At 45.1% G+C, this 15038-nt stretch overlaps 2 protein-coding genes across 11 annotated transcripts in view; one reads left to right on the top strand and one right to left on the bottom strand.

Annotated features, from left to right (window-relative positions):
* Window positions 1–5144, top strand: part of FBXO38 (F-box protein 38) — a 53874-nt gene extending 48730 nt beyond the window's left edge. For all 9 annotated transcript variants that reach the window (XM_082724313.1, XM_082724311.1, XM_082724316.1 and 6 more), the window contains 5 exons: window positions 92–258; window positions 1524–1669; window positions 2296–2399; window positions 2681–2794; window positions 4262–5144. In XM_082724313.1, the coding sequence (XP_082580439.1) occupies window positions 92–258; window positions 1524–1669; window positions 2296–2399; window positions 2681–2794; window positions 4262–4440 (710 nt within the window). In that variant the 3' untranslated portion in view covers window positions 4441–5144. The remainder of the gene's footprint in view (window positions 1–91; window positions 259–1523; window positions 1670–2295; window positions 2400–2680; window positions 2795–4261) is intronic.
* Window positions 5145–9544: 4400 nt separating this feature from the next.
* HTR4 (5-hydroxytryptamine receptor 4) overlaps window positions 9545–15038 on the bottom strand; it is a 181443-nt gene continuing 175949 nt past the window's right edge. For both annotated transcript variants that reach the window (XM_082724327.1, XM_082724328.1), the window contains one exon: window positions 9545–13503. In XM_082724327.1, coding sequence (XP_082580453.1) covers window positions 13416–13503 — 88 coding nt within the window. In that variant the 3' untranslated portion in view covers window positions 9545–13415. The remainder of the gene's footprint in view (window positions 13504–15038) is intronic.

Genomic DNA, 15038 nt, shown 5'->3' with positions numbered 1-15038 from the left:
GTCGTCCCAGAATGATTCCAGATGGGCTATACACTGCTGTATGAGTTTGTGTAAAGTATCTGTAGCGCTTACCATTGTTTTCTTTTTGTAGCTACCAGGTGCAGGGTACTGAAACATTTAAAAGTAGAAAATGCCCCCATTGTGAATCGATTCGACTATGCACAATGCAAGAAGCTGAACATGGATCAAGTGCTAGATCAGATCCTCCGGATGCCGCCCGACAGAAACCGCATCATATACCTACGCCCGATGCAGCAGGTAGCAAGCTCGCTCTGTCTTTTCTGAGCTTGTTGCAGTGATTTTTTTTAGTCTTCTACCTTTTCGACTCAGAATTTATTTATTTTCTCAACCTGTGATAATAAGTCTTTGGATTCTGCATAGTTCTTTTAGCCAAGCTAGACTACCTGGCCAGTCTTCGTCCTTAATACTTCTTTGCTTGGTTTTTGTGGGTTTTTAGCAAGCTATATGATGAGGGCAGTTGTTATTTAAGTTTTTATACTTAATAAAAGTTGCCTGTGCTTATAAAGAGCACAGGTTTCAGACAGCCTGATTCAAGTTCTTGTTCACTGACTGAGAGCAGATTACTTGGCTTCTTTGTCTTATTCCTTCATCTGTAAAATTAGAATAAAAACCTACACCGATGATAATTAAATGAATATATGTGAAGTGACTTTTTATCATATCTACATAAGAAGATGAATATTGGCTGAACCTGTTATGGTCCTCATTTCACAATGTATGTAAATCAGAATATCTTGCTGTATGCCTTAAACTTACACAGTGATGTGTGTCGATTACTTCTCAATAAAACCGGGCAGCGGGGAGGAGCAAACATCCTATGTACGACTCTGTGCATGGTGCTAGAATAAAGTTTAAAGGAAATAATAAGTAATCGTTGCAGTCAGTGTTTAAGCTTGGCCCCAGAAGATTCATTCCAGCAAACATACCATTTGTTGTCTATCATTTTCTTGGGTTGAAGAACACATAGTGCATCCTCCCTCTCTTGAAAAGTTTGCTTTTCCAGTAGGAGGTAGACATACTTGCCATTAAGATGGTAAGGTGGGATTGCCTAAATAGTGATGGGGAAGAGGGCTCCTTGAGAGGAAGGCAAGTGAACAAAGGCTACAAAGGCACAAGGGAATCTGTTCTTAGGCCTGGCAGTAGGCCGGTTTGAATAGGGTATATAGAACCCACACACTCGCAGCTCTGTAAGCAGCCAGTACTTAGAGCTGTGGAGGACGTAATCAGAAGTGGATCCTCGGGGTCAGTCACCTGCATCAGGATTCCCTGCTTTAGTGGGTGTGTATATTACAGGGACATGTAAATCAGCAAGTTTGCTGAGAAGAATTTTACTAAGCCCCACTCCCAGCATGGCAAGCTGGTTCAGGACTGAATGTGACTCGTTGATTTTCAAATCCACCAAAGATTTTAAAACAGGTTTAAAGAAAGATGATTCATACTCTAAAAAGAGATTTGCAGGACGTTCTCTTCCTTGGTCAAAAGCCCTGTGATGTCTTCCGCAGGTAGACACACTGACCCTGGAGCAGAAGCTATTTAGCGGCCCCTACCCCTACCATATCTGTATTATCCATGAGTTCAGTAACCCTCCCAACGTCCGGAACAAGGTGCGCATCCGCAGCTGGATGGATACGATAGCAAACATCAATCAGTAAGTAATCTGTGGCCCCGGAAGGGTTTTTTGGTCATTTCCTGTGGTAAGGGGTCCCAGAAAGGAATCCTAATTGTTCTTTGTTTGAAATGATTTTGTCTGAGCTTTTCAGGAACTGAACCATAGGACATACAGGATGTAAAAAATGGAGGGAAATGAGTACTTAAAACTAAAAAGCATGCATATATATTTGTAACTTCATTTCTAAACTTAGAAATTGCAGGAACAAACCATACATTGTGCACTGACTTCATTCCTTTAGCCCCAGTGCTTGGCAAAGAGATGAAATTAAAGATCTTTAAACATTGTTTTACATCTTCAGAAAGTTGGACTTCTTTATGGATGTTACATAAATGTTTTATTTAGCACCTTATATACATAAGACATTTGATTGGAGTGGCTTGCTTTCTTTTCCCAGTAGGATTTTGAAGATAGTGAGGAGAGTAATTTTGACCTGACTAGATATGTATCCTCTAGTTGTCTACTTCTGTTAGCTACTTAATACTTTCTTTGAGATGTTCCTTAGACTTTAGGCCCAATACAACTTTGACAGGTCCTTTCTTCCCCACACCCTAGCACTGTTTCCAGTTTTGTAATTTTTATTTAATTTTTCTTGTTGCCTCCAGAGAACTCATTAAGTATGAATTCTTCCCTGAAGCCACACGAAGTGAAGATGACTTAAAGAAATACCCCAAGTACCCCTGGGGTAGAGAAATCTACACTTTAGAAGGTGAGCATTGACCATTGGTTGGTCACCTTCATAGCTGCTGACTGACTAGATGGAGAGACAGGCCGTAGAGAGGGTAGGAATGGGTGTTCTGAGTATCTGCCAGTAGCAGGGACTAGATGCGTACTGATGTCCCTCTGTGAGTCTTCACCATCCCCGAAATACTCCGAAGCAGCTGAGATAAAAGAAAGCACATTGTACATTCTGCTTACACAGTATTACAGTGTTTGGCCCTGTTCTTACTTCCACACCAGCAGCATTGTTAATGTGTCGTCTTCTTTTAGGGGTTGTGGATGGAGCTCCATATTCCATGATCTCTGACTTCCCTTGGTTGAGATCATTACGGGCCGCAGAACCCAACAGCTTCGCCAGATACGATTTTGAAGATGATGAAGAAAGTAATTATGACCTGATTTTTATTCTCTAGTTTGAATATATCCTACTGTGTTAGATACTTAATGTTTTGTTTGAGTTAAAAGCAGTGTATGTAGCCTTTATATTGCTTCTCATGTAAATGGGGGTATTTTAAATATTTTAAATTTTTTAAAAATGTTATTTTAATTCAGTTAACATATAGTGTATTATAGGTGCAGAGGTAGAGCTCAGGGATCCATCAGTTTCATACAACACCCAGTGCTCGTTACATCACGTGCCTCCTTACTGCCCGTCACCCAGTTATCCATTCCCCCACCATCTCCCTACCCAGCAACCCTCAAAGTTTGTTTCCTGGATTTAAGAGTCTCTTATGGTCTGTCTTCCTGTCTGATTTCATCTTACTTTATTTTCCCTCCCTTCCCCTGTGATCCTGTTTTGTTTCTGAAATTCCACATGAGTGAAATCATAAAATTGTCTTTGATTGATTTACTTCACTTAGCATAATACCCTCTAGTTCCACCCCAACGTTGCAAATGGTAGTTATTTCTTTTTTTTTTTATCATTGAGTAATACTCCGTTGCATATGTGTACATCATGTCAAAAAAAAAAAAAAATACAGAGCAACCCTACAACCAGTAATTGCTCTAGTAGGTATTTACCCAAAGGATGCAAGCATAGTGATCCAAAGGGGCATCTGCACCCCAGCTGTTTAGCAGCAGTGGCCACAGTAGCTAAACTGTGGAAAGAGCGCAGCTGCTCATGTAAATGTTTTTATTTGCCTTTTCTTGCTGTTTGGTTCTCCCTCTGCCAGTAGCAGCTCTCAGTTTGTACAGTCAGTTGACTTACTATGGATATATAAAGGTCGGTGGGTAGGAGTCCTGGAGACAGATTTTTCTACCTAGATGTTTTCGTTACCTAGATGCTTAATATTTTCTTACTCTTTTTTTTTTATTTTATTTTTTATTTTTTATTTTTTTATTTTTTTATTTTTTAAAAATTTTCTTACTCTTGACTAAGAGTTTGTCAACTGTATTTTGAAATTGTTCCACTTACACGAATGATTATTCTCCTTATGAACCGCTTCTCATTGGGTATCATAGAGGAACTTACAATTCAGGTGTAGCTATTTGGGGAAAAACTTGAAGTCTCTTTTGAATAGAGTTCTTCTGAGTGTTAGCACACTTGAACATCCATTTGTAGGAAGTCTTAAAAACATACTTTATGAAGAAACCAGTTTGGAAGAATACACATACGTGTATCTGTGACTTAGCTGTCTGGTGCATGGTCACGTTGGGCCTTTAATCATGCGTGCTCTCCGAGGCCCCAGTCGTGAGCCGTGGCATGGCACGTGTAACGTGGGGCCCAGTCCAGGAGCCACACCTAGTTCGGTGGCATCACATTACGGCTTTTCTCATGTACCAGCTTCACCAGTGACCTCCAGATGATTCTCATAATCCTACATGTTTCCCCTTTACTTTCTAATTTCCAAGGCACCATCTATGCTCCTCGAAGGAAAGGGCAGCTGTCTGCGGACATCTGTATGGAAACAATAGGAGAAGAAATCTCCGAGATGCGTCAGATGAAGAAGGGTGTATTTCAGAGAGTAGTGGCCATTTTCATCCACTACTGCGATGTCAATGGGGAGCCCGTGGAAGATGACTACATTTGACTGACCCCTCCTACTTCCCACGTGTTCTGGCACAAGCCGGAAGGGGTCGCCCAGCAGCTGGCAAGTCCCACAGGGATTCAGGGCATGCGGTTTGGAGGCCCTGGCACATTTTGGTATATAGGAAATGTATAAGGAACATTGAAGTTGTATACAAAGATTTGTACATAGAGGAAATATACAAAGACAATTCCTGAGTACCACCTTTATATCATATGTTTATACAATTTAATTTAAGAATTCATTTTAATGAAGGCAGATAATTGGAAAGAGTTCATTTTGTTCATTTTTCCTGACTTAGTTCATAAAAGTTGTCACTTTTTGGCTGAGCCCTCATTTACTATATTCTTAATAATCATTGTCATCCCCTTAAATCTGTGCCTTTTTCTTCTCGAGCAAAGCTGTTTGAGTAAATCTGTTGAAGAGTCTTTTTGTCTTGTGTGCTTTTTTCTGTGTTATTATTAAAACCAACGAAACCCTATAGGAGGCAGCTTTATGTTTGTGTACAAAATGGTGATTCATTTTTTTTCTTGGTATTATAGTTGCCGTTTTTCTTAAAATCAAATAAAAAGATTTATGAGTTTAAAAAAAATTGAGTTTGAGAGGGAAAATGGAAGTTTCCAAAGCATTTCTAATTATTTATTTCCACATTCAGTTGTGTATATGCTTTATCTTGAATATAAAAATAAAAGTTTATTAAAAACGTTTCTCTTGCCTTGGACCTGAATCCGTTTTTAAAGAAGAATAGCAAATAACTGCACAGAAATGGAACGTGTAGAGTTGTGTCTTAAGATTCCAGTGTAATCTTGTCTCTCGTCTCTTTTTTTTCTCTAAAATCCTGTGGCCACAAAGTAGTAAGTAGAGCTCTTACGTGACTGAACACTGGGAGGGGCAGAATTTCCCAAAATACCTGGTCACTAGGAGATGGCCTTTCTCCTTTCTCAGAAGAGAACTTCACCCTGATCTATGCCTCATTATAGGACCAGGAGTCAAGAGCAAAAAAAAGCTTTTAGAGCAACACCTATGTTTGAGGGATAGCTTTGCCGCTTGCTGGCTGAGTGACCTCACAAATTGCTTAAACTGAAAAATCTGTGGAAAAATTTTGTCAACCCTTTCCAAATGGAATATGTACAGATGGTCTCTACAAGGTGTAATGGCCCTTAGAGACTGCCTAGTCCAACCTTTTCACTTACGGGGATTGAGGCCCAGAGAGGGAAAATTTTCTCAGTTATGGTCAAGAACTGGTCAAGGCTAGATAGGCAAGAATTGAAGTGTCTGTCTGATTCCCGCTGGGCTGCCTCAGTATCCCGTCCCTAGGCATGCAAGGGCGCCAGCAAGTTATCCTGACACTAAAATAGTGTGAATGATCAAAAGTGTCTTTTCATCAAAGTTCTCTCTTTTTCAAGACAATTATTTCCATCACATTGGGAAGAATTGTCCAGTACCACGTTCAGTCATCTTTTTATTACCTTATTTTTAACTCGGCCAATCTCCCTTTTAACTAAGAGTGTGTTGTATTCTCCAGTTTAGAAAAGGCAGGAAACAAATTCTAAAACATTCTAGATATTTTGAAATAATACAAACCTGCCCAACTTAGACTGAGTCTAACCCTGTTTTTTCAATGTAACCATAATAACCAAATCATCTGAACAATGCTCAGATGGGCCACTAGAGGCCGCTGCCTTCTAACTTGTTGGTTTCTCTCCTGCTCATCTAACCCACTGTAAGAACAGGGACAGCAGGGAGCGCTAAAATCATTGCGAAGGTGTCCAGACCAGAACATCTGAGAAACAAAACCGTGAATTTGGAAGAAGACTCCTGTAGGAGGCATTTGGTCAGTGTGTGCAGAATGAACGGCTGCACAGCCATTGCTGCACAGCAGGGGTCGGCCCACTTGCTGTCGGGGGCCAGAGAGCATGTTACTTCCAGCTCCCCAGTGGCCGTTCCTCGGCGGCTGGGAGTGGGAGTGCAGCCACAGAGGTACTTCAACAAACGGATGTGGCCGTGTTACGATCCAACTTTATTTATGGACACAAATTTAAATTGCACATAATTTCCACATGTCACAAAATATCTTTTGTTTCCCAACCACTTTAAGAAGTAGAGACCGTGACTGCAGGCTGGAGGACTTGGCTCCCAGGCCGCCGTGTGCTTGCCCACACCTGCCACCGAGAACAGTTATCCCATCCAGCCATGCAATGGCATGTCACCAATCTGCAGTGCAGCGTCTGTCACGTAAGAACTGTTGCAGACGGATGACTGAATTAATGTCAGGGAGATACTCATCTCTTAGGATGCCGCCAGCTGTGACCGGAATGACCTCTGGAGGGCGCAGCAGGCCCACATCTCCTACAGAGACTGCACTGTGAGACTCAAGACCTGGATTCAGATCCTAACTCCTCAGTGACTGCCGGGTGACCTGGGGATGGCTGTAGCCTCTATTCTGGGGGCTCCGTTTCCTCAGCTGTGAACCGGTAACAAGGAATAATGGGCTCACCCCACAGGGCGGGTGAGCCTCCAAAAATGGAAGATGGGCCACAAAGGGACAAAACAGTGCCTCTGCTGTAATTCCCTTCATTAGGAAAGGGGCTTCTATTACTCTTTCCATCACCTCCTGTTCCTTCACCCTGTTCCAGGATGGTTGGAAGCAGAGAGAGCTGGTGAGGCCATTAAGAGGAAGTAATGATACCATGAGAGCATTTTTAAAAGTGTTTCCATGGGAGCCTGGGTGGTTCAAGTGTTGAGTGGCCAACTCGATTTCAGCTCAGGTGGTGATCTTAGGATCGTGAGATCAAGCCCCTGTGTTGGGCTCCACACTCAGTGGGGAGAGTCTACTTAGAGTCTCTGCCTCCCCATCCCCCAAACCCAATGTGTGCATTCTCTCAAATAGATATTTTTTTTAAAAAGTTTTACCAAGAGGGCACCTGGGTGGCTCAGTGGGTTAAAGCCTCTGCCTTCGGCTGAGGTCATGATCCCAGAGTCCCTCTGCTCTGCAGGGAACCTGCTTTCTCCCCTCTCTCTCTCTGCCTGCCTCTCTGCCTACTTGTGATTTCTCTCTGTGTCAAATAAATAAAATCTTAAAAAAAAAAAAAAAAAAGTTTTACCAAGTACTTTGCGTACATCCTCATACTAACCCTTTAGAGTGTGACTGATCATTCCGTCCCTGCTTTACCACTGGGGAAATCAGGGTTGAGCAAGTTAAATACCTTGTCAAAGGCACGCATCCGGGAACCAGCAGAAGCAGGATGCTGTCAGTCAGCCTGCAGGGCCTGTTCCCCTGGAGAAGAGGGTCTCAGTCCCTTGAAGGGGGGCTGGGAAGCCAGCAGAGACCCAGGTAGGATGGGCCTTCTCCACAGGGCACCTGCCCCATAAACGCTAACCTACTTTGGCCGCCCTTCACCTGGTTAGCACAGTCCCAGAAAAATGGAGGCTGCTGATTTTCCGATGTGGGCCCCACGTGCCCCGCTCAGACCCGGTATACAGCCAGACCAGAGGAGAAACAACTCCGCACAGCAGACAGCATCTGCTGTGTGGCCTCAAACGACAAAGAGTCCCACGTGTTGATCCAAAATGGCATTGATGGTGTAGTTGAAAAAGGCAGGTTGCAGGTGATACTCTAGAGCGTTATTTATATATAAGAACAAAACGAGACCATATATTTTTATCCATCCATTTAGACATATGGAGATAGGACGCAGTATTGGTAGAAGAGCACATACTTCCCTGGAGGGGAGTGGGATTAAGCTGGAGTCAAGGGGTGTTTTGCTCTACCCATAGTTAGAACTTTGTATCGTGGGGACAGATTGCATTAATACATTATCTGTGTAACCTAACCCAGGCTGCCGTGTGCTTGCCCACACCTGCCACCGAGAACAGTTATCCCATCCAGCCATGCAATGGCATGTCACCAATCTGCAGTGCAGCGTCTGTCACGTAAGAACTGTTGCAGACGGATGACTGAATTAATGTCAGGGAGATACTCATCTCTTAGGATGCCATCATTTATGTCGTCTAAAAATAGATAATTGGTATATTTGGAAAAAAATTTAAAGAAGAGGAGGAAAGCACTCTGGTAGAATGGAGTGACCTGCAGTGTTTCGGTCCTGACTCCTGTGTCCTTGGGCAAATCAACTTCCCTGACAACGTGGGCTTCCTTTTCTAGAATAAGCTGTCAGAAATCCCTCCCTGCAGGCTACTGTGAGAGGCCCAGGGACCTCATCAGGAAAACAAACTACAAAGTGCCCGCAGTGGTGAGCTCCTGGGACAGAAGAACCTAGCCAGATAGTGTTCCAGGTTCCAACCACGAACAAAGTGTGGCAAAGTCAAGTTACCCTCCACTAGAGCCACTCCTCATCTGTACACCCCAGGTAGGCTCTGGGATACAAGACAGCGCTCGCTCGGGCTCACACAGTCCATCCTCAGGGTGTGCTGCTGGCTACTCAGTAGCCTGCCAGCTGAATACTGGAGAGAGTAGGAAGGATCCGTGCAGGAGGGCCTTTCCTCCCCATTAATCATCTACTGCACTCCTCCCTTGTTTAAAGACCCAAAGAGAGGCTCAGGGGGGTGAAAGAGAGCCAAAGAGGACACTAGAGCAAGTGTGGGGCAGGGCTGCACACTGGAACAGGCGCGTCCCGGATTCCTGTCTGGGCCCTTGGCTGAAGCAGAAGGGCACTTCCTAGGCAACAGGAGGGCAGGGCCACCCCTGCTTGCTCACGCTCTCTCCCAGCACCGTGCCCTCCACAAGAGAGCGGAGTGAGCTCAGCCCCGTGTGCCCTCGATTAGGACTGCGGGCTTGGCCATCACACCCCCTGCGGCCACACTCCAAACACACCCTTCCCGCCCTGGGGCCTGGGCTAGACCTCTCAGCTGAGGTCTGCTCTGCGGCTAAGTGGGAGAGATTTGGGTACTTGTACTTACTTTTTAAGGATTTTATGAGGATTAAGATAATCTACGTAAAGCACTTACCACAGTGCCTACCAGAAAGGAGGTCATTAAATGTTAGCTTCTCTTATTATTGCTACATTATTATTACAATTATTATTATTATTAACTTAGATATGTTCGGGGGTGAGCTTAAAAAAAAAAAAAGGAGGAAGGGAAAGGAGAGGCCATCTGAATCAAATATAATAGCAATTAAAAATATCACCAGTTTCGTCTTCCCTCTCTCTCTGGTTTCAAAAGGTATCTAAATCCACTAGTGATTAACCGCATTCATGCAGAAAGTTTGGAAGTTCCCCTCCAAAATCCTCACAGCCCTTCCCAGCTTCAGGAGCCCCTTGTCGGGTGGGGCATGACACCCCCCTTCCCACCAAGTCGTCCAGCACTCAATTCCCTTTTAAACACATGAGCACTGGGCTCAAGTTAGAACTTAAAAACCTTGTTTTGTTTTCATTTATTTACCTCTGTGGCTGCTTTCTATTTATGGCAAGTAATGCTGATTTTCTATTCTGGGATCAATATAATGTTTCCCTCTAAAATGTTTATCTAAGTGAAAACTTGAATTGACTTCTATGAAAAATATTAAGTAAATCGCAATATTAGGCAGGACACACTTTGGGGAATAATCCTAACGGGGGCCCTTGGATGTCTGTTGGAACACTCCCAACAGTCCTACCAGCTCAGAGAGTTTCTTTGTTTTGTGGGTGAGACAAGCAAGGCACGAGCTGGTTCAAGTCTGGAGCCGAATGCCAATCCAAACCCAGGCCTTCAAGAGCATCCCTGATTTGTTAAAATTTAAGCCATACACTCAGCCTTTTTTCTAGACTGAATGAAGAAGAGATTGCATATTACAGCTAGAAAAGTTAAGTGTATTAATCTTTTCCACCCACAAGACCAGCTGTTACAAGGAAGGACGTTGACCAGAGCACAGCAGAGTAACAGAAAGTCAAAAGCAACACTGCTTTCTCCCCAGAAAGAAATGCAACACCAAGGAGAAAAACGGGCAGACAGCACAGCACCAAGAAAACATTACTTCGTTCTTCCTTGAAGACAATATTGAAGGCAGGTTTGTTACAGCCACGCGCAGCCCCTCCCTGGATCCCCTCCCTCGCCCACCCACAGCCCACCCCCGCCCCCCATCTCCCAGGTGGACAGCAGCTCGCTCCAGGACAGAGCAAGCGAGCAGTGCGAAGTGGAAATGGGGGTGAGATGAGAAGGCGAAATCCAGGAAGAACGGGTTCGTCCACAAGCACATACTTGGGAGTCAGTTGAAGAAGATGGTTTGGAGCATTTCTTTTGCTTTCCAGCTGCAGACCAGGAGCTGGATGGGGAGTTCAGGGCTTCTACCTGCCCAGGTCTGTGAGCTGGAGAGTCAAGTTAAGAAGAAGCACAGCTGTAGCCCCTCGATCCCACGTGTGGGGTTGTCTGGTGGCAGCAACTGTCACCCCTGTGATTGTCCAGGCTGGTGTGGCAGGTGTGGCCCGAGGCGTACGCCCCCTCCCTGGAAGCATCTCTTCTTGACACCTGGGGCTTCCTGGAAGAGGGTGGTCTTCTCCGAGAAGACAGCAGAATGAGTCTCCTCCTTCCTTGGACAAACTCTACGTCTCCTCCTTCTCAGTCTTCCATACGCGTGCTCTCTTACTGGGACTCTGGGAAGCCAGACCTCTCAGAAATGCCCGGCTGGCAGCTGTCCAGACAAAGCCCCTCTGCTCCTGTCCTATAAACTTCCAACGTGGCTATTGGGTGCATCGCCACGTCATCCCAGCCTCGGTCCAAAGCCACAGCGAAGAAGAGACCTTCTCCGCAAAAGAGACCATCTTCTTGATGATGGCAAGGGCTTCCGTTTCCTCAGTCGCTGCTGTTTCACGGGTCCAGGGTGCTCATGACCTCTGCAGACACCAATCAGGTGCGGACCCACAGAAACGTGTCCCGAGAGTCCAGAAGGTGATGGCTTGAGGATATGGGAAGATCTCATTTTTCCACGCGCACTGTCCTCTGTGGGTCCCTGTTGAATCCAAGTTACCATTGACATGGTAGACTTACCTTCGAGAAATCATGGTTTACACTGGTAGATAAGCTTGCCAAGCTCCTGGGAAAAGAAGCATTTCGTAGGGAACCAATCCTACTGGATATATGCTCATGTGTGAGCGTCTACGTAGGCAGTAGCAGGTATACTGTCGACTTAAGAGAGAAAAGCTTACCAGTTGCCACAAAGCACTAAACCTATTCCTCCTCACGATGATCTGGTTCTCATGATCTCTTAGTTGTTCCCTAAGAAGTTCTTTGTGCTTTGAGATCAAAGACCTCATTTACACAGCCTGGGAAGAACTGGACACCTGAATTCACTCAGCTCTGCCTTTTCCATGAAAAAGTGGAGAGAGAAAATGCAGCTCTGAGGCGGCCTGTTAATCTTCTCTGGGAGGGTCCCTATGTGGGGTGACCGGCCGGCCTCCTTTGCCTGGAACTGAGAGCATTCCTGGGATGTGGGACTTGCAGTACAAAAAGTGGGGTGTCTGATCATCCTTCCCATTATTTCTGAGGACAGAGAGAAGGGGGAGAGCCAGTGGGTTCTCCTTCCACAGATAAAATAGGTGATAAGGAGGCAGTTGTGGCTTCTGGATTGACTTAGGAAGGAAAGTGGGGTCAACAGATCCAACACAAGGGCAAGGAGAACTGGTGAGGCTAGAAACTTTGGGCCCATCTATATTTCGTAACCTCCCCCACCACCCAGCACCCACATTGCCTTTTTGCTGGGCTGGGTCCCTAAGGACCAGCAATCCATCTTTGCAATAGCATTCTTATCAGCAGTCAAAAGAAAGGCTACCAGAAAAAATATGCCCTCAAGAGTTTCAACCTGGGGAGATAATTCGTCCCAAGACGAAATGATTTGCCGGTAACTTTGAGATCAAGGCAGCATCTCCTAAGGAGCTTGGAGGAAGTGAGATGCTTAAAAAGATGTGGAAAAATGGAACCCCAGCAGCTTCACAGGCAGGGGGCCAGTGAATTTTCCCCAGAAAGTAGTGGTCTGTGATTATGTCTTTGCCCCAGTGAGCAAAATGCCTGCCCCGAGACCAAGCACTGCCTTGGCACAGGGCCCAGAAAGCCCCTGAAATGTGTCTTATTGGAGCAACTTAATTTCTTCGCCAAAGACCATCCTTCGGTAGTGTTTTCGGTAAAGGTGCCGTTCCTTTTCCCATGTCATGGAAGGAAAGTGGATCAAGCTTCATTCCACATGACCTCAGACCCGGTATGCCGATGAGAAAAATGTCATCTTTAAGCACACAGAGAAATTAGACGAACAGTAAAGATGCCTTTGGATAATGGATCCAAAATCAAAACCTGAGCAGTTTCCAGAACTATCCCCAAGAAAAAAAAAGAAATGTTCATATCTATCAACCAGAAAATACTGATGTTTCACTTGTCAGCTCTGTAGTGCTTCTGGACAGACATCTTGGTGTTGGAATCAACTTGATTTCATTACAAAAACCTTGATAAATACACCCACCAAAGTATGTCCAGGAGGTGGCCGGAATGGAGAAAAGACTTAAAAGGGTGCGTAGATGGCAGATCAGCGTCTCCCAATATCTAGGGGCTCTCAAAGGGGATAGGGAGCTAACTGCATTGGCCCCGATGCAAAATGGAGCAGAGACAGGACTGTGTCCCAAGAAAGGGAAAAACTTTCTTACAATTAAAAATTCCCTACAATAGAAGGAACTGCAGTAGGAGGTAGTGAGCTCTACCCCTGGAGGTGTGCAAGCAGAGACTGACCAGACTTCCAGGGATGCTATGGAAGATGCTACTCCTGCACTGGATGGGAGGCTGGATCTGGGGATGCCTGAAGTCCCTCCTCAACTCCAAGATCCTCCATATTCTGGCCTTGGGTCCTCTCCCACACTGCGCTCCATGTACTTTCCCTGGGCCCTTGGCCCCACTGCCTCGTGCCTCACGGGTGGTGATGAGGGTCAGGAGAGATGCCAGGGTGTCCTGTTCATGCAGACATGAATGGGAATGAATGGCTTAATCATGAGCCATGTTCTCAATCAGAAGCATGATTCCAAGGATTCTGGGTCATTGTGTATGGGCAGTTTCTCAAGTTCCTGGTGGTGTCCACTGTGCAGAACTGTGTACCTAGGGAGGAAGGCAAGAAAGCATGAGAATTCAACAGGCGTCCTTCAAATGCCCCCAAGAGTGTTCCCACCCACTGCCGTTGACTTCCTTTCTACCGCATGCTTCTGAGAGCATGGTGAGGTGGGGCCGTGCATGGAGGGGACATCAAGAGGGAAGTCCCCAGAACTGAATCCAAGTTGCAAGCTAAGTTTCCTCCACCAGGGAGGGTTCTGAATTCAGTAATATCAAAGTGCTGAGATTCATAAAGTTCTCAGAGTCTGAGAGCAGAGTAACTGTATTTGTTTCTTGATTCCTTTTGGTGACATTTGGGAAAGTTAATCAATTAGACGATCAAACAGCCTGTTGACGCTGAGCATCACCGTGAAATTTAGTACTTGACAAGTGTTTATTATTTGTCTGCAGCATCACACAGCTGCACTCATATGTTAAGTGCCTTTAAATCCATCTCAATTCCAAGTGGGTCCTATCATCAGTAACCCAGATTCCAGCATCTGGCAGTTATTCTTATGAAATTTCTACAGAGTTTCAGAGCACAACCACGGCTCACTTCCCTCAGGCCAATCTCAAGCCCATTCAGTAGAACAAATAAACACATGCCAGTTATTTGGCATCATATGTTGACAATCCACTTGGCCATGGCTTCTCATGAATTACATTAATGCTTTGTTTTGAATTATAATGAATTATTGCTGACTTCTAGTGACTGATTGGTATTTACTAGGTACCGTACACAAACTTCTCCAGTGTCACCTTATTTAATCTTCATAACAAAACACGGTATTATATTTTGCAGTTGAACAAAGTGACACAGAGCTTCAGTGACTTGTCCAAGAGAATAAAGGAATAGATGAAGAAAAAGTCAACCAAACTTTATCTGATGCCAATACCCATGTTCTCACACAACCCTTGGACCAGGTATGGACTTAGAACAGTGGGTCTCAACAGGGACAACTAGGAGACATCTTTGGTTGTCATGGCCCTTATGCAAGGGCATCTAGTGGGTGGAGACCAAGGTGCTGCTAGACATTGTGCAACACACAGCACAGTGTCCCACAACAGAGAGTTACCTGGTCCCAAATGTCCATAGAGTCATAGCTGAGAAACCCTGATCTTGAATAAAAAGTCCTCTGAGCTGGCGGAAAGCAGATGTTAGCTGAGGAACAAAGACAAGGTGACAGACACGAGTCTGAGCTCTCAGAGAACTGTCCACTGAAGCTGCCGCTGGGCTTGAGGCTTGGTGGGGGAGATGGGGGATGGGACTTGAAAAACCACATGCTAGCACCTGCTAGACGAACGTTGGGAAGACAAGAGTGGAAATGGCTCTAGAGAGGAAGATCATGCACTTCTAATGAGGATGACCAGGCAAGGTGTCTCGGGGAGGTATTTGACTGAAGACCTCAGGGAAATCAGTGTTTCAGCTACTGAGTCATTAATGCTCAGCCCCAAAACCACTCTGTGCTTGGCTTTGTAAGGATGCTGCAGAGTATCAGCTTCTTATGGGGCTCCAACTGGGCTTCTCCACCAGGGGGCGCTGC

The sequence above is a fragment of the Mustela nivalis genome (genome assembly GCF_964662115.1).
Source record: "Mustela nivalis genome assembly, chromosome: 3".
Taxonomy (NCBI): Eukaryota; Metazoa; Chordata; class Mammalia; order Carnivora; family Mustelidae; genus Mustela; species Mustela nivalis.
Note: the sequence above shows the minus strand (reverse complement) of the source record. Positions and strands in the feature narration are given on the sequence as shown.